Source organism: Tympanuchus pallidicinctus, unplaced genomic scaffold (genome assembly GCF_026119805.1).
Source record: "Tympanuchus pallidicinctus isolate F22 unplaced genomic scaffold, pur_lepc_1.0 scaffold5, whole genome shotgun sequence".
Classification (NCBI taxonomy): domain Eukaryota; kingdom Metazoa; phylum Chordata; class Aves; order Galliformes; family Phasianidae; genus Tympanuchus; species Tympanuchus pallidicinctus.
Window position 1 is genome coordinate 22,092,570 of NW_026294769.1, and position 22,934 is coordinate 22,115,503.

The 22,934-nt window shown below is 36.6% G+C and overlaps 1 protein-coding gene across 4 annotated transcripts in view; it reads left to right on the forward strand.

Annotated features, from left to right (window-relative positions):
- Window positions 1-12,852: 12,852 nt before the first annotated feature.
- Window positions 12,853-22,934, forward strand: part of RTTN (rotatin) — a 78,314-nt gene continuing 68,232 nt past the window's right edge. For 2 of the 4 annotated variants that reach the window (XM_052704131.1, XM_052704130.1), the window contains exons 1-8: window positions 12,853-12,965; window positions 13,334-13,521; window positions 14,851-15,049; window positions 16,734-16,823; window positions 17,708-17,786; window positions 19,032-19,146; window positions 19,641-19,791; window positions 20,902-21,067. In XM_052704131.1, the coding sequence (XP_052560091.1) occupies window positions 12,935-12,965; window positions 13,334-13,521; window positions 14,851-15,049; window positions 16,734-16,823; window positions 17,708-17,786; window positions 19,032-19,146; window positions 19,641-19,791; window positions 20,902-21,067 (1,019 nt within the window). In that variant the 5' untranslated portion in view covers window positions 12,853-12,934. Of the gene's footprint in view, window positions 12,966-13,333; window positions 13,522-13,873; window positions 13,968-14,112; window positions 14,213-14,850; window positions 15,050-16,733; window positions 16,824-17,707; window positions 17,787-19,031; window positions 19,147-19,640; window positions 19,792-20,901; window positions 21,068-22,934 lie in introns of those variants that run through there. The other 2 variants (XM_052704132.1, XM_052704133.1) reach the window with 2 other exon arrangements.

Consider the following 22,934-nt stretch of genomic DNA (forward strand, 5'->3'; position numbering starts at 1 on the left):
TTATTGTCCGCTAAGAATGAAAATGTAAACACGCAAAATGGATTATAGAAAAACAAGATTAACCTTTAGTCTATTATTCTTTAAGTAAAAAAAAAAAAAAAAAAGAGTTGAAAATAATTACACAAGGCAAAAGTAAGAAATAATTTGAAACAACTAATGTAGGCTAAATAAATACTGCACAGAACAGTCTTTCCTGTGGTGCAAATCTGGAGAACTTTCCATGCTCTTTTTCTCTTTAATTTGCAATTCCTAGATGTGACTGTTGCAGAACTGCCTAACAACACAGAATGCCCTGTTTCCCTTAGTGTTAATAAGAACAGGGTCTCTAATTTTCTTAGCTACTAATAACTCTGAGTCCTAAACAATCATTACATGATTAAAAAGATAATTAGTAAACAATCTACTGCCTTTGAAGTGCTGAAGATTCTGTCCTCTCTTTTGATAGTGATACAGGTCCTGCATTGTTTTCTTTAGTTGTGTGTCTTCAGACAGTTATTACACCAATTAAGTAATTTACTCCATTAAATTTTACCTTAATGTTCCTCAAGGGGACATGCAGGAAATCAATTTTCCTTCTGACCTACAGACTATAAATAAATTGTATTTCAATCCTTACCAAGTGTCCCAGACAGTACTTTCACTTGTGGCAGCGATGGCTAAGTGCAGAAAGAGGTTATTAGCAAGCTCCAGAGCATAAACTAAGTTTTTGGAAATGTTATTTTGAAAGGTTGCGGCATGAATTCATTATGATCACTGGCTTAATATATGAGATTTGAAAAATGTATTTCAGGGATGATTTCCTTCTCATTGAGAACACTGCTGAAAGTGGCCCTCACATAGTGGCCAAGTAGATGTGGTTGAACATTCCTCTGCTTCTGGCTATCTCCTGGAGTCACTGCTCAATTATTCTTCCGTCTATTGTATATTTCAGAGTGTTTCCCACTTTCCAAAGCTGTGCTTTTGGTATATTTCTGTCATTAGGGCAAGGAAAAGAAATGGTAACCATTACTGATCTCTTGCACAGTGGCTCAAGTTGCCCCAGAGAGATGGCCTACATCTCTTCTATTTTTAGAACATTTCCTTTAAAAAGAGAAATCACAGACTAAATGAAACTAAACCAAAATAATCAAACCAAAATTAGAGAAATATAATAAACTAACTCAATTTTCATAAGTTGTCTCACATTGTATACAGTATGTCAAGCAAAGGGTGTCTACAAACTGAAAGTAGCGAGCCTGCAGTTGGTCTTCAGACAGCAATATGTTGCAGGTGAAGCAGAGCAGGATTGTGGCATTTCAGAGTGTACAGCACATTAGGCAGTAAGTTGGGGCTAGATTGTATTTGTGACTTCAGGCGAGCAGTAGGAAGATGAGCTGCACATCAATAACAGTTCCCAGGAATTCTCTCTATTGTGCTGGGAAGGCAGATGCAGTGGCTGCTTACGGAGAGATGCTGACACATTCTTTGTATCTATCCTGATCTGTGGACATCTGTGCATGAACAGCATCATTGCTTGAGCAGCATCACAGCTACTGCTGGCTGCTAATGAGGTTTCTGTCATCACTTCTGACAAGCCCTGATGAAACACATCTAATTCTAAAAAGGGTAAAATAAGGAAACAGAAGACTATGCTATTCTTTATCCTCATTCCTATGCACATACTTACAGAGAAATGTTATCCAACAGCTTGTCATTGTGTTGAGAGATGTCTGTGCAATGATACAGCTTTCTGACTGTTAAATGGGTGGTTTGGAGCTAAACGAGGAATCTGGGGAGGCAGTCTGAGACCAAGCATCTGATTTTGAAACATCACCAGCAAAATGTTTAAACCATACATAGTGAGGCGGTATGAACCCTCAGTTATATTTTTACTAAGCTGTGAATCACTAAGATTCTCTGACTTGAGAGGATGAAAAAATTTAGACCTAACAAAGTGATCTGTGCTTCATGTTGGACAAATGATTATCTAGTATTAGCAGTAGAGTATCCACATGCTTCTTTCTGAAAGGGTCACAAAGCTCAAATAGATTCTTAATCAAATTAGTTATTTTCTAATTGCAGAGCTAATTAAATTGTAAAGAGATATGAGCTGGCACTGGAAACAGTCTTCACATTCTTCAGATAGAGCCTTCTTATTCAGTGAGCTGCTGAACTGCTTTAGGCTGCCTGGACCTCTGATTTAGCTGTCTAAACCAGGTTTCCTCAGTATCAGATAAGAACATTTCCTTAGTGCAGACCAAGAGACAATTTCAAAGAATACCACTATAATAAATTGCTTCTTAGAGATAAGTACATATCATCTTCCTTTAGTCAGTGAAAAGAGCAGTAGATAGATACTGGGTCACTCTTTACCCCTGACAAGTAAGAATTGGAAGATACATGTGGCTAGCTGGCCCTTTGCTATAATCTTTGCTATGGCCTACGTTGAACACATAGAATTTAAATTGGGAAGAAAAAAAAAAAAGAGTAAAACATTAAAAAATGTAATTACATGAAGAAATAGTTTTTCATCCTGTAGATTGAAGAATAGAAACATTGTCCAACAAAACAGAGAAGTGACAATACAAATGGTCATCATGATATCAATTATTTTGAAAATACTATTTTTCTTCACTAGATATAGCTTTGGAATGTTTAGATACTAATTATAAGCTGCCTATCTATGAGAAAATGAAAATTAAAACACCTTTTAATTTTCACTGTTAAATCCAAATATACATACCTTGCATAAAATTTGCTAGTAGATAGATTATGAAAAATAGGGGAACCAAAATGGTAAGGATTCCAGAACTGAACACAATTAATTTTAGCCCAGCATGTGTCATATATCTGGTGTCTTTAGGATGCTATTAATAAGGTTTTCCTATATGAAACCAGAAAAAGGCATTACCAGGCATTTCTTTTTTTTTTTTTTTTTTTTTCTCATTTATGCTTTGAAAAACAACAAAAAGCCATTCACCGATAATGCCAGAATGCTTGTCACATTTTAATGTTTTCAGATTATTAGCAAGTCTTAAAAGTGTATTAAACCCTAAGGTAATGTGTGCCATGTAGCACTGGCAAAATTAGAGCAAATAAGGTGGAAATCAGAGAGAGGAGAAGGGATTCTTTGTGAAAATCTTCCTTGTTACCATACACATATAAAGGCTGCTCCAAAAGTAATGCCTTCTATTACATTTGTCCATGAAGTAAGTGGCAGATCTTGGTGGTATAACAGTAGAGGTTGAACCTTCTCGCCAATATTCCATTAAATTTTGCTGCTGTGTGACAGATAGCAGCAGAGGGGCAGTCTGACACAATAGCGTCTGACATGGAAGTGTGTATGAAGCAAAGGTGTGTCAGTGAATTTCTACACTTGGAAAAAATGGCACCCAGTGACATTCATTGATGCTTGCTGAACATTTATGGAGACCAAACTCTGGATGTAGGCACAATGAGGCAATTGGTAATGCTTTTTAGCAGTGCCGACAGCAACAGTTGTTCACCTCCCTGATGCAGACTTTTACAAGTGTGGCATGCAGGCTCCTATTAATTGCTGACAAAAATGCATAGCTAAAGGTGTTAACTATGTTGAAAAATCATGTTTTGTAGATGAGAATTTCCTCTATCAAACGGTGCTGTTTATGCTCTTTGTATCTGTTGTAGTTTCCATGGAAAAAAATAGAAGACATTTATTTCGGAGCAAACAATGTACATAAACTCACAGTGCAGCAGAAACATAGATGTTTCTTTTATTTCGCCTTTTTAAGAAGTGCTAACACCAAAGCATCAGTGTTTTAACACATCACTGTACATGACTGAAGTATCTGCATTTTATATTTAGTTTGTTCACTAAATGAAATTATGCAAAAAAGAAAAAAAAAAAGCAAACAAGCAAAAAAACCACCAAACAAAACTGTGAAATGACAAGTCGGCAGCCAAGCTAGGTGTTTCTCCAAGGCGACACATGTCAGAAGATGAACTTGTTGCTTTCAGCTACCTGAAAATGGACTCTGGCCCTTCTCATTTGTATGTCAGTAAATGCTAACAATCAGATCTGCAAACAGCTCTGGAGTCAGAACATGAACCATCTTCCTCATTGCTTGGCAGCTACCCTGATTTAGCAGGGTTACAGTTATTGAAAACTTATTTTTCTCTGCTAAGAAAATAGGACTAGGTGAAGGCATACATATGGTTGCATTTTCAAATAGACTTCTGAAAAATGTTCTCAAGATATTTGGAAAAATGCCTGCTTTTAAGGACATTACAGTTTTGGATGGAAAATTGGTTTCTTGCATGCACTGTAACTCTCACAAAGATTACAGGTGACTTTGCTAAGATGCTTCCAAAACTATGCTTATGAAATAAAAAAAAAAATAACCTGTAAGAACTGACATTCAAAACAAGCCAACTGACAGCCTAAAATTTTTAGCAATTCAGACAAAGATAAAAGGCTGAGTGAGAAAATAGGCAAACTATGAGAATCTGCTTATGGACTAGGGCATACATTTTTTCTCCCATCGAGGGAAAGCAGGAATTCAGATAACTCCAGGAAAGCAAGTTGGGCAGAGTTCCTTCTGAACCATTAGGGCTGGCAGTTCTGCTTTCTGGAGCACAAAAGACTATGATTAATGGAGGACTGGCAACATCTGTTCAAAGTTGTTTTGGTTTTCATTATTGTTTAATTTGTAACACTGGGGAAATGTGTTGCCAATTACAGTTTTAAGTGTGGACTATGCGTATGCACTCTGAGAACCACATGAAATCTACAGGAAGGGAGGGTGATAAACAAGAATTGCATAATTTCTGCCTGTCAAGAACATTCTACCAAAACTTGAACACTTACATTTTTACTGCAAGTGAAGAGAACAGAGTAGAATTCTATTGGAGGCACATTTTTCCAGCTGCGGTTTAGATATTTGACACTAGTCTTATATTATGATACCTCACAGCTCCAAATCACAGGTTCAAATAACTGGAAAAGTTTTACTGCAGACTTGCTAACAGTTGATGACTGACTTTATTTTGATTGAGATACCAGTAAAATAGATGAGAATTTAATTCTTTGTTTAATGTTATGTACTTCCTCAAGAATTTACGTATGTATTTAAAAACCAGGTGGTTTGCACAAAGGGCACATAGAAAAGTTTTTCCTGCCACAATTAAATAACACATATAGAGGGTGCTCTGAAAGTAATGCCTCCTCATTATTTCCATGGTAAATATAACAAATACAAAGAACACAGAAGCAGTGTTTGATAGAGCAATGTACTCAGCTACAAAATGCCATTTTTCAACACAGTCAACACTCATAGCTGCGTATTTTTGCCAGTGATGAAAAAGAGCCTGCATGCTACACATACAAATCTGCACCAGTGGAGGTGAGACACTGTCACTGTCACCACTACTGAAACATATCACTCACCACCCCACTGTGCTCATATCCACAGCTTGGTCTCCATAAATCCATAATAAATAAATAGAAGCATCAATGAATATAAGTGGATGTCATTTTTTTTTCACGTGGAGGAATTCATGACACACCTTTGCTTCATACATACTTCCATGTGAGACATCATTGCATCAGACTGCCCTTCTGCTGCCACGACATCTGCAAGATCTGTAATTGTTTGAATGCTCTTGGGCAGTAATGTGAACAATGTAAGAGTCTCAATATTTGGAAAGATTTCTGAGCTTGATAAGACAGTTAAACAGTCTTGGAATAGTATGTGCACTTCTATGTTAATCTTAAATGTAAGTTTTGTTTCTTATACATTTATCGGTAAAGTGATCTAAAGAGTTTTACGTTTTTTAATTTTTTCCACCTGAACGTGAGATCAAGAACATCTAACTGCAGAGTCAAATATTTCAACACATGACTACTGTATTTTCAAGATTTGTTCAAAAGCTAGAAAAGTTGGGAACATAAAATATACAATTCCAATTGCTTCTCAAGTCAAATCACTGCTATGAGAGTTCTTCTATCTTTTCTCTTAGAAGTTGTTCTACTCAAAACAGGCTACAATTTATATTAGAATACTCACCTCAGTGATTTTTCCCCTCATCCTTTCTGCCTGATGCAATTGTGTGAACATTTAATGTTTACAGGAATGCAGGCCCTGTGTGTTAGCAGCAAGCTGCCACTCATGTGTGTGATTAGAACCATAATTTTGAGAAACGTGGTATATTCTTAAAAAGACGGAATGGAAACAGTCTTATTTCCTTTGGTGCCATTTTTAGTTTTAATTCTAACCATTGGAGAAAAGTATTAAATGGTAGGCAATTAGCACTAGCTTCTCTTTTCCACTACAACTCAGAGACCACCAAGTGCAATGGTTAATTAATGGCCAGACCTCTGAATATGACTCCGTGGATTATTTGAGTCTGGGAAACTTACTTTCTTAGGCAAGTGACTATCATATTATCTGAAGATACTATTATAATTAAATAACAGTAATAACACCCAGAATCATTTTCAGTTCTATAAAGGTGACCCAAAATATTTTCTAGTCCATAAATTAATGTGAGACTAAATACAAAAATAATTGCTCCACAGTGTTTTAAGAGGAATTGTTTTCTGTTTTGGCATAGACCTGTAAATTTAATTACAGTTACGTCTGAATAAAAAGAAGAATGTCATAATGTTGGCTAAAATGGGAATATTATACAGCATTAGTACTAGCAGGAAAGGTAACATCTATGACAATTTAACAATTCTCAATAGTTATTGTTTTCTTGAACTGTAGACCATCTTGAGATGTTCAATATTATGTAAGCAATAAACTACGGAAACAAGCTGCCTTTATGAAATGCCCTAAGCAACACACTAAATTATCAGAATGTAGTAAAGTAGTGTAGTGATGCAAACTAAAACAGTTGATATTTTAATAACATTTAGGATGTTACCACAGAGATATATTGATTTTAAATTATACAACTACTATTTGTTTACAAAGAGGAAAATATATGTGGTAACTGGTAAGTATACAGCCAAAGTCAGAAATCATAGATAATGCACTGGGCCCTCAAGTAAAGTAATCCAGCTATGTACGTCAGGCACTGCCTAGCCAGCCTTTTCCATGAGGTGGATGCAGACACATCTGCAGACCAGAGTTTAATCCCATCTTTTCATTTTGAGAAAAAAAAAAAAAGAAAAAAAAAAAGCCAACATTCAATTTAAGGTTGCTTTATACTTCAGAGGTACAAAGAAGCTTACTAACAGAAAAGGTCACTAAAAATCTCTGGGCTGCATCTCCCATCAGAAGGTTTTGGAACATGACAAATGCTAAAAGCTGATGTGTTGAGGGAGGACCTGTTCAGTGTTGTAAAGGGTAAGCATCTTATTCATCTGAATTCTCTGTGTTATGCTCTCCTTCTCTCCCTGGTGTGTTCCCTTTGATGGGATCTAAATTTGCACAGCAGAAGAAAATAGGAGTGCCTTGATGGGGGAGGCTGCTCTGACAGCATTATATCTCTGAGCAACGACCTGAGATGCTGCTCGGGAAGAGTTGCTTCCTTTGATCTGTGCATCCTGGCCTGCCCAGGTACAACCACAGTGAATGGGCCTGTTCTCCACTGATTGGTCTGATCTGTTCATTTTGTCTTAATTTATTTTATTTCATGAGAGCTCTTCCGAAAGCAATACCTTCTATTTTATGAAGTGAGCTTGCAATGTCAGAGACAGATGTTAGCAGTATGGCAGTAGGAGATGAACCTTCTCACCAATATTCCATCACATTTTGTTGCTGTGTGACAGATGGCCGCAGAGAGGCAGTTTGACAGATGGCATCTGACATGGAAGTGTGTATGAAGCAAAGGTTTGTTATGAAGTCCTCCACATGGAAAAAATGGCACTCACTGACATTCACTGACTCTTAATAAACATTTATGGAGACTAAAGTCTGGATGGGAACACAGTGAGTCATGCTTCTTAGCAGTGATGACAGCAACGGTGGGTCACCTCTGCTGGTGCAAATTTTTAGGAGTGTGGTATGCAGGCTCCTGTACAAAGCTGGTGAAAATGCATAGCAAATAGTGGTGATTACACTGAAAAAAAAAAAGTGTTTTGTAGCTGACGATTTTGTTCTATCAAACTGTGCTGTTATGCTCTTTGTATCTGTTGTAGTTTCCGTGAAAATAAATAGCAAGTATTACTTCTGGAGCAACCTACATTTAAGAAACAATAAATTAAAAATCTTATAAATGAGCTCCAAATCTGCATCTGTAATGCTGCAAACCAAACATTTGCAAGAGGCACACAGTTTGGGTATTATGTACCTGGAAGCAGTAAAATTCAAGAATCTAACAAAAGGCAGAAATCTTGTTGAGATCTTGTCACAAGCTTTAAGATCATGCAATAAAATGCTGTTCCTGGCCATAAAAAGCATAAAAAGTAAAAGTTTTTACTTATATAGCTTCACTGATGTTTACAGAAAACCTTCAGAAGTCTGCTATCATCCTACTGATTTTGAATACTAATTTCAGAAATCTGGTTGTCAGATGAAGGAAGCGATAAACACACAGAAATGCTTTTTGCCCAGGCTGTATTTACAATGTATGGACAGAAAGTCCCATAGGTCCCATGTGGACTGCATAGGTAAGCAACATACAGGGCTGTTTTTTGATTTTTGAACTTTAGATATCAGTCGCAGTTGGTATCAGTAGTGAACAGAGAATAGTAAGCAGGTCTCCAGAACAGGAAAGGACACGTTTGAGCTGACTCTGGAATTAATACAGGCAGGCTGAGAAGATGGTTAATATATTCAGATAATTTTCTCAGATGAGGAGTTCCGCATCTAAGTTCTTTTGCCCATTTGTAACTCATTCCATTTCCACTGTTTTCCTTCTCTTCGCTTCTATTTTGCCGTCTTCTTGAAGTTGTGAGTTTCATTTTAAATATAGCAGTCAGTGAGGCCAGGGTATCACAGTTCTCATTAGGCGTTCCCTTCACAGAAACTCCTGGAATTCATATTTTGCATCCCACATGACCTGATGTTTCTTCCTACGACTGCTGCTCTTTGGCATATGTGAAGGAAAATTCATGAAAAATCACAAATTGCAACACTTAAGCTCAGAAGTGCAGTAAGAATATTATCAAAGGTGGAATCAAGACTGTCACACACAGTCTTTGATATGGTGATCTCTAGACAAGTTGAAGAACATAAGAGCACAGAACTCAAGAAAGTAAAGAAAGGAAATTTTGTTTTTAATAGACAACTTTGAAAAAAGAATGCAGAGATAGTAAGACTGCATCCTGCACTGAATGAATGATTCACAAAAATTATTAAAAAAAAGAGAGAGAGAGAGAGTGGAGAAGTCTGAAAACTCCTTAAAAAAGACTCTTTTTTTTTTTAATTTTTTTTTATTTTTTTTCCCCCCCAAGCTTATCACTTGCTAAGACATTTAACTGAAAAGAAATTTTAAAGTTACAGTGTATCTTGTAATGAAAGTGCTAAATTATGGCTTTTGGCACAAAATCAGAGCTTATAATAAAATTTAACTAATATATAAAATATATAAAATAATATAATAATATATAAAATTGTGAGGATAGAGAAGTAGGCAGGCAGTTCTTTAAAGAACATCTTGTGTAGAGCACAGTAAGGAAGCATCAAGGGACAATGTAAATGAGATTCAATGACTAATTTCCCCAGTGATGAAACTCCCATACATTTTGACTTCAGATCAATAGCAATATACATAGAGGACAAATGTCCACGTTAAACAACGCCAGAAAAGATGAAAAATTCAAATGAATTTTACAAGAAGTTATGGGAACTGTAGGCTAATGGGAACTAGGAGATAGCAGAAAATGGAGGCATTACTGGAAGATACACATGGAATCAGTGCTGTCAATAATGGGAGACCAATATTCTTCTTTCTGTGTAGATTTTCTCACAATTTCAGTGATAACTTTTGAATCCATCCACCACTTTACTTCATTTTCTATATCCAGTAAAAGACTGTGGGTTTTGCTTTGTTTTGTTTTGATTTGTTTTTCATTTTTCTTAGGAGAAAGACACTTTACTCTTAAGATACGTAACAAAGAACATCCATGTTAAATAACAGTTTGACCCATGTCAGAATAAAGCACATTATATCAGCAGACACCGCATGTTCCTGGATCACTGTTTTGGTTACACACAACTGTATTTCTGGTCTAAAACAAAGGTAACAAAGCTGAAGCTGCTGTTCCAAGTCTAGGAATATATACGAATTTTTTTTCTGTTGAATTTAATTAGGCCTTCAGTTAAAAAAATCTGAATGAAATGCCAGCAAATACATTGCAGAGCAATGTATTAGCAATGGAGAGTATACATGTCATCTGCGCATTGCTGACAACTATGAATTTTTGTTTAGCTACTAATTCAAACACTCAAGACAATGTAGGAAAATATTTGTTTTTCAGATGCAGTATTGATTGAAGATATTTGAAGAGGTGAGAAAAGTTACTATTGAGCATGCCTACACACGCCAACAGAGCATGTTTCTTCCCCAAAGAAACATTTTTACTTAGTCTCCTTTGGGAAATGACTGCTTCTTCAATTCCTTTTCTTTGCAGAACGAATGAGGGACAAACTTATTTCACCATTATAGATTTTCATAAATTTCCCAACAAACCTACTTGGGGAAATATAAGCACCTCTATATCTTTGATGAGAGCTCTTTGTGCACAGCTAAACGAAATTTTACAGTCAGTGATGTCTTTTTCATAATTGCTCTTGGAAAGATCCAAATAAGTTCAGCTTTTGTAGAAAAAAACTAGCTGCAGCAAGCATAGTATGCTTATTATCAGACTTCGCACACCCTTTTTTTTTTCTTTGCTTCGCAGATGTAAATACTGACTTGCAAAACGATGGACTGCTTAGAGTTATCATTAAGAATTTAGTACAGCTTGACACAGCAGATGGAAAATATTAATATAAGTTTACTCTGAGATAATATCATAGTGATGGTGACCAGGGTGGAAAATATATTCGATGCAAACTGAGAGGGCAGTGACATATATCCTTCCGGAAATCATTTGCATATGGTTGCACTTTCCAAATTTTTGTTGGCTGCAGATAAAATGTATTTTCTTAAGCAATATAAAAGAAGTAACCATGAAGATTACAAAGCCATTGTCATTTCTGCATTTGCAGTTACACAGAAAACAAATTCAAGAGCATATACATGCAACAACATGCACCACTTGTACACCACCTGTCATTAATTCATTTTTTCCCAATTATCATGTCAAGTTCAATCTCTCAAAAATAAACACCAGCCCTCTAGTCAATCGACAATGTGTTATGCATCTTTACTACATGTTTAAGATACTCAGCTTTGTGAAACTCTCTTGCATTATGAACAAAGCAGTCTACTCAGATGGACATGGACAGGCTGGAGGAATGGGCTGACAAGAACCTCATGAAGTGCAACAAGATGTGAAAAGTCCTCTGCTTGATGAGGAAAAACCCCAGGCACCAATACATACTGTGGGCTATCCAGCTTTGCAGAAAATGATGGATCCTAGTGGACGTCAAGCTGAACATGAGGCTCCTGGGCTGCGTTTGGCAAAGTATTGCCAGCAGATTGAGGAGGTGATCTTTCCCCTTTATTCATCACTGATAAGATGAAATATTGAGTACTGTGTCCAGGCCTGAGCTCCCCAGTACAAAAGAGACACGGATATACTGCGGAGTCTATGAAGGGCCAACAGAAGACTGAAGCATCTCACATACTAATTCCTGAGACTGAGGGAGCTATGACTCTACAATATGAAGAAGGCAAGGCTCAGAGAGAACCTCATCAATGCCTATAAATACCTGAAGGGATGTTGCAAAGAAGATGGAGCCAGACTCTTTTCAGTGACAAGCCAAGAGACAGTGGGCTCAATACAGAGCATTGAAGGCTTCCTGTGAACATCAGGCAGCACTTCTGTGCCGTACAGGTGGTGGAGCACTGGCATAGGCTGCCCAGAGGCTGTGGCGTCTCCTCTTTGGAGACCTTTAGAAGCCACCTTAATGTGGACCTGGACACCCTGCTGCTCTAAGTGGACCAGACACGGAGGCTCCTTCCAATCTCAGCAACTCCATGGTTCTAGAGATCAGGTTATAAAACAAACTGCAAAACTATTTTAGCAGATTATGTTGCAAAACAACGACAAAACTATTTTTGCAGAAGTTTAGGTTGCAAATACGCCTTTAAGAAGGACGGCACAACTTAGGATATCAAGAGCTGTCACCCTAGTTATGGGCAAGGCATCTTGCCAGGTTGGATGGGGCCCTGGGCAGCCTGGTCTAGTAAATGTGGAGGTTGGTGGTCCTGTCATAGGCAGGGGGGTTGGAGCTTCACAATCCTTGAGGTCCCTTCCAACCCGAGCCATTCTGTGATTTAAGCTGCAAGCAGAACACCGATGTGGCAGCTCCCTTCTGAGCAGAGAACGGCAACTGCCACGGACCCGTTCCAATGCTGCAGGGTGGGGAGGCGGCTGGTTTGACTACACAATCTCAGGAGCGGGTGCTGTGTTCCGAGAAGTAAGGATGGCTGGGCTCCTGCCCAAATACATTTATTTTTCTTTGTAGAATACGAGGGAAAACCGTACCGAGGAAACGGCCCAGAACTTCCCTCCACAAAACCCAGGGCCGGCGGCTGCAAAGCACTCTGTCGGTCAGCCCAAGTGCAAGCTTCCCACCCCCTCCCCGAGTGACCCCGCAAGCTAACGCCCACTCTCCCGCCGGCTGCCGTAGCAGGGCACCACGGGACTTGTAGTCGCTTTCCCTTCCGCCAGCGCGTTCTGGGGAAGTTTCCCCGTTCCCAGCGTGCTCCGCGCATCAAAGGGCGAATGGGGCGGAGGAGGGAAAGCTGGGGGAGGCAGTGGGGACTACGTCTCCCATGGTGCCCTGCGGCCGGCTAGGCGCGGCGATTGGCGGAACCGGCGCGACAGTTGAATTCCGGCGGGGAGAGAGGCGCGATGGAGGTGTCCTCGCTCGTCAGGAAGCTGGGTAACGGCGACCGGCTCCCCTCTGCCCGAGCACTCGCCTCATAGCTTGCAGCGGTTCTCTCCCTTCCCTCCTGTGCGGGCTTCTGTGCACGGCCGGTCTCTCCCTGGGCTGGCGCGGGGCTGTCCTGCTTTTCCCCGGGCTCTCCCGCTGCGTCTCCCGGACAGAGCAGTTCGTGCCCCTCAGCCTTTCCTTCTGCCCTCCATAGTCAGTCCGTCCGGGGGCTGCCTCCGAGATGGAGGGGTTTCCACACGTCTTTGGCAGCCGTACGTTTGTCTTTATAAAAAATAAAAATAAAAAAAAATTGTCAGATGATCTGATGTTGTTGTATTTCCTGTTTTCTTTTCTACTTTGTCCTATTTTGGGGGCAGGTCATGAACTGGCAGAGATAAGAGAACGGTCACTGAAGAGCATTCTGTTTAAATTGGATCATAACTTGGTTTCCTACGCCGATCTGATTCATGAGAAAGTGCTTTTCCCCAGTCTCTTGGAGTGGTTCAACTTTCCCATAGTGCCAATGAAGGAGGAAGTGCTGAATTTTGTGAGCTGTTTGATCAAGGTTTGGCATCCTTACATTTATTTATAATTGAACTATATCTTTAGAATACAAAATAAAAGTGGTTGTAAGTTTAGTTTTAGTGAGATTTTAGTATTTTACAAAGAGGGGAGTAATAAAACCATCATGTCCAGGCAGAGAAATGAAAACTTCTTCCAGTACTTGAAGGGTTAAGGCAGGGATGGCTTTAAACTAGAAGAGGGGAGGGTTAGGTTATAGGAGTTTTCACTTGGAGGGCAGTGAGGCACTGGCACAGCTGCCCAGAGAAGCTGTGGAGCCCCATCCCTGGAGGTGCTCAAGGCCAGGTTATAAGAGGCCCTGCCCACAGCATGGGATGGAGCTGGGTGGGCTATCAGGGTTCTTCCAACCTAACCCATTCTGTGACTTACTCTGCAATCAGTTGGAAGGACAGTGTCTTAGTTTCAGCAGGGACGGAATTGTTTTCTTCAGTGTATCTGCTATGATGTTATCTTTTGGTTATCTGAGAACAACAATTTTGATAATGCATCCATGTTTATACTTGCTGCTCAACAGTGCTGTACAGAGCCAAGGAGCTGGGGGCGGGACAGAATTAGGACAGCTGGCTTAAACTGCTAAAGGGACTTCCATGCTAAAGGAGTTCTATAGGAGGTGGAAGTTCATCTCATCTCTTTTCAGCTGCTTGGGAGTGTAGCTGGGAGTTGGTCAGTGGGTGGTAAGCAATTGCTTGTCCATAATTTGTTATATAGATTGATATATATATATAATAATTATTATCCTTTTCTTTTTCTCTGTCTTAGTAAATAGTTTTATCTCAAGTCACGAGTTCTTTGTTGTTCTCTTTTTTTCAATTCCCTCCCATCTCTCTGGGAAGAGGGGGACTAAGCAAATGACTGTGTGCTGCTGAGCCATCTGCAGGTTAAACCACAAGAGGAGCTGAAAAAGGAATTATTTTGTGGCTTTCTACTTAGTTCTTATTCTTTGATTTCCTGTTTAGTGTTTAACTTCTACCTGGGACAAAAATTTGCACCATTCCTGAGAAATTAACAATTTAAAAACATTGCAATTCATTTTTAAAAAGTGGTAGATACAACTTTGCATGAACTTTACAGATCTTAACTGCATCCATTCTTGTCCTGTAATCATTAAAAAGCAACTATAAAGAGGAAACTAAAAAAACCCAAACGTATTATTGACAGTGGTGAACAAACTAAAAATAATAAGGGTCTAATCAAGCTTAAGTATTGGTTACAGCTTTTTTTTTTTTTTTTTTTTTTTTAAATTTAAATCCTTCCCTTCAAAAGCCCTTGAAATTCTTCCAGCTAACTCTGCCACTTATTTATCTTAATATAGCATCCACCTGCTGCTCAAGAAATGATTGGAATTGGTGCAGTGGAGTTCTTCTCTCAGCTTCGCTCTGATGTGGATCCAAACTTGCAGGCTATAATAGATGGGATAGTGGATGGACTCTTTTTACTTCCTTCTGAAATGCCTCCTAGTTATTTATCAGGGTGTTACCAGACTCAGTGTCAGCCTTCATTAGATCAACCAGGTAAGTTATATATTTGGGAATGTGACTTACTTTAAATGAAAATAAGATACATGAACATCATCTAGGCTGTGAAAACTGACATTTTGAAGCACATTAGTTATATGTATTCTTTAGTGTGAAGTGTGTGGTAAGCATATTCTGCCAGAAAAATGTGATCTTAGCTCAGGTGGTGCTGCTGCTCCTTTAATGGAATTCTCTGCACAAGAAAGATCCTGTTTGTTATAAGCAGACCTTTTGTGCATTTTTGTATTGTCTATTAACTATTTGTTACACTTTGATAAAGATGTGACACAGAAATAGCTTTTGAAGGTTGCTTTATGGCCATGAGTGTATCAACTTCTGGACAAATCTCCTATTAAGCCATTATGCTTTGCTACCTCTCTTTGCATAGCAGACTTCAAGAGGAATATAAATTTTTGTGTTTGTGTGTATATGTATACATATAAAAAAGCAATTGGAATTTTTTTTTTGAAGTAGCGTGATGTTCATTATCTCCTTAGCTTTGTATAAATACTTGTTATAGTAAAATGTACAAAGCTTGCTGATAATGAGTAAAGTGCTGCCATTTATTTCTGTTACCTAGCCTGTCATCCATTACTATGATGTTACACAGCGCCACTTAGATATAGTCAAGAAATAAATCCATGTAGTCTTCTTCTCCATTAAAAATTTAGACAGAAAGTATAAAGGAGGAAAGTAAGAGCCACGGAAGACCTTTCCTGATCCTTCCAGCTCTTGTGAGAGAGATGTGGATGCTGTACTGCACAGTTTAATAACAATCACATCTTTGTCACTCACACTGTACAATCTCACAGAAGTAAAATCTTTTATTGCTTCTGCAGCCTGTCCAATAATTGGAATTTCATATTGCCGGAACAGTATTGACTGATTTTTATTTTTTTATTCTGAGTTCCAGTAAGAGTTAGGCAAGATTTTAATCTAGGATTTACTGTGAGGAGTAATGTACTGATCTGTTACATATGCATGCTTAAAATATACTTATTTTCCTAATTTATCACACGCAATTCCTCTTTATACTGTAAGTTGGATTAAATCATGTAGATTAAGTTGCCTGGGTGCTTAGTAATAGGATGTTGTATTTCTTTTTCAACTTCTGTTACTGGGAAAGATGTAGATCCTGGCATTATATGGTTTGATTCTTTGAATCAAATACTTCAATCAAACGTATCCTGGGGGACAGATTACTTTCTGTGCTGTGCATATTTTGTTATATAGTTTGTATATATATTTACGTGCATTAAATATTAGTATACATGTATGTATATTCACTTATATGTATATAAAGGGGACTTGACCTTTCAACTGTCTTGAAAATGCAGCAGTTTTGGTAGAGGAAGGCTTTTAGTAGTTATTTGTAAATGTAGCTTTTATTACTAAACAGCTGGATTAGAGAAAAACATTTTCTTCACTGCTACTTTTCACTTAAGCAACAGACTTTGTGTAATTGTTTTTACTACTGCTTATAAGGTATGAAAGGTAGTGTAAGAATAACAGTTGGAAAATATTGTTATAAAAACAGACATCAATACGCTTCTTTTTTTTTTTTCTCCGTTTTGATTTCCTGAGGCTAATTGAAATCATTTTAATTGTTAGCGGAAAAAAAGGAAGCAGTGAAGATAAATTGACTTGTTTGTTTGTATAATTTACTCCTAATTTGTTGTAGTTCTGCCTCAAGAGGAATTATTTACTGGATATTTTGGTCAAGAGAGGAGTCATATGCGCCAGTTGGAAATACCTCTGAAAAGAACACTTGGTAAGTGTAGTTATAGACTATAAATTTGATTAAAGAAAGTGCTTAGAAATGTTATTTAGATTGAATTAAGTTACAACTATTAATGCTGACTATTCTTTTACTTGTTATTCTGTGAATTCTGATATTACAAACTTCAGCTAAAAGTCTGAAAAAAATACAAAAACAAAAATACAAGACAATAGATCTTTTTCTTCTCTAGTAAATAGAATAACTGCATCAGAATATGTAAAGCTCCTTACAATAGGCTGTACTTTAACAAAGTAGTTTAAAAAAAAAAAAGTAGTTTAAATTGCTAATGCTTTTTCAGAAGATCTGTGTTCTGTAATCAAATGTGTCTAAGTACCTTTTCGTTAATAAAACTCTAACTCTGAAATACCTTTCTATTTTCAGAAAAATAGATAATGCTTTAGAAATATTTACCTTTTACCTAAATGAAATCCAATGTTATGCTCCAAATTATTTAAAATATGAAAATGTTTCATTGACTGACAAATAGACCAATATTAGACCAATATTAGACCAATAGACCAATATTAGACCAATATTACTTGGACAAGTCTTTGCCTGCATTGATATACTAGTAGCAATTCCCACGTCAGTATCATATTTAACATGTAATATATTGCTGAAAAGTAGATTTTAGAATCTGACTTTCGAATTACTGTATATAAAGTACTAGTGTACTTTTTATCAGTGGACAAACTATCTTTAAAATTGTAGAATAACTATTACAAAAATTAATTTTTAAAATAGCCTTCAAGTTATTTTTAGATGGCATATAGATCACGTTTTGACTTTGCTATAGAAAAACATAGTTTATTACTTCAGTAAAATATACTCTAAAATGTCTTCTCTCTCGTGTTTGATTTTGTTTGTTTTTGCAGCAAAATGCTTGAAATTTTCCACATTTCCTTGGCTAACTCTTACTTCGACAGATAGACACATTCTCACATCAAATGAAAGGTACAGTAATAATAGCATTGGAGTTTGGTTCTAGTTTTTATTTTTATTTGAGAACAAGATTATAATTTTTTTTGTATATTTTCATAATTAGGCTGTTCCTGTAAATAACTAATGAGTTAATTTTTGATAAATGATTTTTAATACTGCTCTGAAGTTTTGTGGAGCAGATAAACAATGATATGTAATAGGACAGTTTTCCTGTTAATAGCTGTATTCATTCTTGATGTTTAATTCAGAATACATTTTGTTTGGTTCATAACGCTTCACTTGTCTAAATTTGTCAAGTGAATAAAATATGCTGTCCAGTTAATTTTGGAGCAAAATCGTTGCCTCCTCACTTGGCAGAGAAATCCATACTTTTGATAGTAGCAAGCAATATTTAGGCCAAAAAGTGTAGTTTTGTTGCTTTCAGACACTGAAGTCTTTAAATCTTTTTGCAATGATGTATCTTTTTAAAGTTTCACATAGTAAACTAATGTTTGAAGTCCAAGGAAAGGTTTGGAGCTGGATTCCTTACAAGATCTGGGATTCCTGATTTCTAGCTTAGCCAGCAATGCAAGATGAAGAATTGGATTACTTAGCAAGTCTACTTAACTGTTATGTTTCTTGTGAAATGTTTTCACTTTTTACCTTTCAAAAGACTTATGAAGCTGGAAAACCTCTTTAATACATCAAATCCTTTATATCTGAATCTAGAAAAAGAGCTTAAAAACTTGAAACAGGATGTGTTTAAAATGTAAACAGTGATTTCCCAAACAGTAAAAATAGAAAAAGTGATGTAGAAGGTTAAAAAGCTATTATTTACTATGCTACATTTTAGAGAATAGCTAGTAGATTTCTTTCTTTATATCACTTTCCACGTATGTAATTCGAGTGTTTTGAAGTTGTACATGAACCTTGCCAATGGAGGAAAACTTGGTAAGTGTTAGACTGCTTGCTGTATACCACTGAGATAATCACTAGCTTCATGGGGAATTTCCAGTCTTTCTTACCTCAATTTCCAATTGAGAATCAATAAAGTTATTTCCATTCTGGGAACTTAACTTTATATGACAGTGGGAACAAAGGTATTCTTTATTGTAGACAGAATTAGCATAGCTAAGGAATAACTCAAATATAAAAATTGCATGACAGCTCTTTTTTTGTTTTCAACTTTAGTGTTGTGATTATCTATTTCTTGTAGAGGCTTGTGATTACTTCTTTTTTTGTTGTTAATTCATATTTAAATACATATTGTGTTTTTAGTTCTTTAAGAAGTAGCAACCAAAGTTTAATTTGGAGTACATGTGAACTTCTTCAGGATGTGATTATGCAAGATTTTCCTGCTGAGATCTTCCTTCAGAGACCAAAGATTGTACAGGCAAGAATTAACATTGAGTTTAAGTTTTTATTTTTTTTTATGGAATCACTTTTGGCAAGTTAGATGTAAATGCTACAAGTTGTTTCTAAATAAAATAGCTTAACAATGCAATTATATTCTAGTTAAAAAAATTATACTGATTGTAATATGTATATTGTTGATCAGTACTTAAGTGTATTGAAAAATTTTATGTTATTTTGTCTGGATAAGGTGAAATCATGACCCTGTCACACACACACCATTTAAGGCCTTCCAATAATGATAGCAAGAGTTTTATTAGAAATATAATGTGAAGCTCAGGACTTAAGAGTCCTTAGAATAGTCTTGTATTCAATAAGAAAACAATAGTTAAGCCTATTCATTCTTTGCTGTGATCTTTAAACACTTGGAAACGTTTGTGAATTGCATTTAACTCAAAGATCTTTCTGTCATGATTTTCATGTGAGTGTGTTATAATTCAGCTATCAGTGTTAATGGTTTTGTATTATTTGCAGAGCCTTTTATCTCTACTAAACCTAGCTTTTGGAGGAGATGGAAGACATCGATTAGCTTTACAGGCTGTATCGTGTCTGCAACAGCTGTGCATCTTCCTAAGAGGTAGACTTAACTTCCACAGAGATCCAGGTTTTTTTTCTACTGAGCAGGGTAGGTATTTGAAATAATATCTTGTTTTTTGCTACAGGTGAGATTTATAATGCTTTCTAGAAAAAATGCGCCTCTTTTTAGCAAATCTCATGGACCTGTTTTGGTAGTTGATGTTGTTCGGTACTATGTATGTCATAAAATATTTCTAGAGTGCTTGCATTGTTTAAAAATCATTTAAAAACATTTTAAAATTAAATTTACTGTTTGTATTGTTTCACATGATTCTCTGTACATCAATTGTTTATGCAACTTTGTACTTCATCAGGAAAGGGATTTTAAATAAAGCTAAATGAAATATTTAAGATAAAAGTAGGCAATGTTTGAATATCAGGTTTTGAGCTATTAGTGCTTAACAACTTACTTAGGAATTGCTTCAGCCATGATAACGTTTTTTGTATTCTGATGACTGAAAATGATTTTTTCAGAAATTACAATTATTAGGGCTATTTCTCAATGTTCATAATGCTTACATTTTGTAATTTAATAATGTAGATTAGTTGTAAGGATTCTCCCGTTTCCATTTTATCAGATAAATTTAATCAATTTTGTTACTCTGAAATGGCAGTCTGGTTCTTTTCAGAAGATTGTCACTATAATTGGTGACAATCGCAATAAACTCTGTTAGCTGTGTCTTTACTAATTCCATTGTAACATCAACAAATCCAATAGCCTTAGTCAGAGGCCATATCAGTATTTTAGTCTGTTATTAAGTAAGTCTTCATGATCGTTCTCTTCTGATAAGTTGATATCTATAACTTGATTTCTTTGACCACAGCCATTTATTCGAATGCAACATTTATTTGAAGCTTATGCAATGTAAGAATGTTTTCTTCCACTGTGCAGTTCTAAGACTAAGATAGCAAAACATGGTATTAAATTATTCTATTTTTTTTTTTTTTAAATTTAAGATTTATGATTAAACTATGATTAAACTGAGTTTCCAAACTCTTCTGCATGCCAGTGGTAGGTTGTCCTAGCTTGCCAATATTTACTTATATGTTTCAATGCTCTACCTTGATTACTTTTACCATTAGTTGACTATTTAATATCTGTAAGATAAAAATAGTCTACATCATTCCTTTAATGGCTCTATATATAATGTTTACAAAGGCACAACTTCCCAGAATTCTTCTATATCTTACTGTGAAGAAGCAAGAGATGCTCCTCGTTCTCAGAATCCATCACCTGGAAGTAGTAGTCCTCGGCCGTCTGTGATTGGACGGACAGTTCAGCGTCCTAGAGGAGATGGTCAAGATTGGGATGCAGCATCTTCTAGGTGAATAAAATCAGAAATGAATTTTAATTAAAAAATGTATTAATACAGGATTATGTCATGAGCTCTATGCCAGTATTTAGGATCACGTGAGAGTTTTGTTAACCAGTTAAATTAAACAATTTTAATGGAAATGTTGTAGTTGCAGTATCATGCAGCTCATTAAAAACAGCGTGATCAATAGGTTGAGGAAGGTTATCCTCTGTTCTGTCCTAGTGAGACCACATCTGGAGCACTTCATCCAGTTCTGGGCTCTGCAATTCAGGAAAGACAGGGAGTTGCTGGAGAGAGTCTGGTAGAGGTCTACAAAGATGATTAGGGACATGGAGCATCTCCCTTTCCTCTCCTATGAGGAAAGGCTGAGAGACCTGGGACTGTTCAGCCTGGAGAAGGGAAGGCAGAAAAAGTGTGTGTGTGTGGGGAGATCTTACCAATGCTTATAAATATCTAATTGGTGGCAGTCAGGTGGATGGGGCAGGCTCTTTTCAGTGTTTCCATTGCTCCTTTTTCTACCATTGTGCACCAAAGTGGAGCATAGAAAGTTTCGTATAAACATGAGGTAAAATTTCTTTAAGGATGATAGAGTACTGAAACAGGCTACCCAGAGAGGTTGAGGAGTCTCCTCCTCTGAAGATATTCAAAACCTTCCTGGAAGCTTTTCAGTCTAACCTGTACTAGGGAATTTGCTTTAGCAGAGGGGTTGTACTAAATGAATTCCAGAGGTCTCTTCCAATGATTCTGTGATTCTGTACTTACATTTCTAACAAAATCTCTTAGTATCAGTTGTTACTATGCTGTTAGTGCATCTGTGTGTAAGACACACAAATGTTTATTCAGACTATTGCTGTAAATTTGGGGTTTTTTCTTCATCAGTTGACCCCACAAGTTCTTAAAAAATATATGACCATCATGTAGGTAACAGTGTACAGTATGATAAAATATATTACGCTTTATAAAGGGTATGTATTTATGATAATCTCTTTAAATTTTGGTGCTAAATCTGACAACAAATTTTAACTGTGTATCTCCTAAAAATGGAATTTCAACGTGAAATTACACATTTTCTTCATAACCTCAAAATATTGAGATTGTTGTCTGTGTGTGGATGTTACTTACATTAATCTAACAGACTTAAAGCAATTTCAGTTCCTGGAAATCCTTACTGTGTGCTTATTGGTAATTCTTTTTGAGTCTTTAGGGAATATTGACTTAATGGTTGAGTAACTCTTACTTGTTCAAATACAATGATTTTACATATGAGAACAGTTCAAATGTTTAATTGTACCTGCATCTTGAGAGTCATTATGTTAAAAAATATTTTTATTCACTATAGGTAGGGTTTCATTCAGGTTTTATTATGTATTGAATGCATTACTGTAAATAATCTCTGTGCTTTACATACTCTAAGACCTGTTTTCCCAAGTTTAACAGTTAAAGGGTGAGTAGTAACTGGTTCCTGTTGCACAAGAGAGAAGCATGGCCCTATCTATCTATCAGTCTAGTAAGGAAATCTACATAAAAATGTCAGTTGAGGTTGTGATGAAGCACATTTAGAACAACTATAATGTACTAATTGTATAAGGCGGTATTTTGAGTTATTCATGAAGGTACGCTTTTATATTGTCACATCCTATCTGCTGGTGTCTCTGAATCACATTTCTTATGAGTATATAATTAAGCTAAGAGATAACATAACGGAAAACATAGTTGAGCATAAACGATGTTTAAGGAAACAGTGAAACAAAAATTACTATGATGATTTAACATTCATGATTCTAACATGGAGCAACTATTGTTGTGAATCTTTTTCAGCATAATTGTAACAAAAACTATTTGCTTATTGTCATTCTCTAAGTAACTCTTTTTTTCC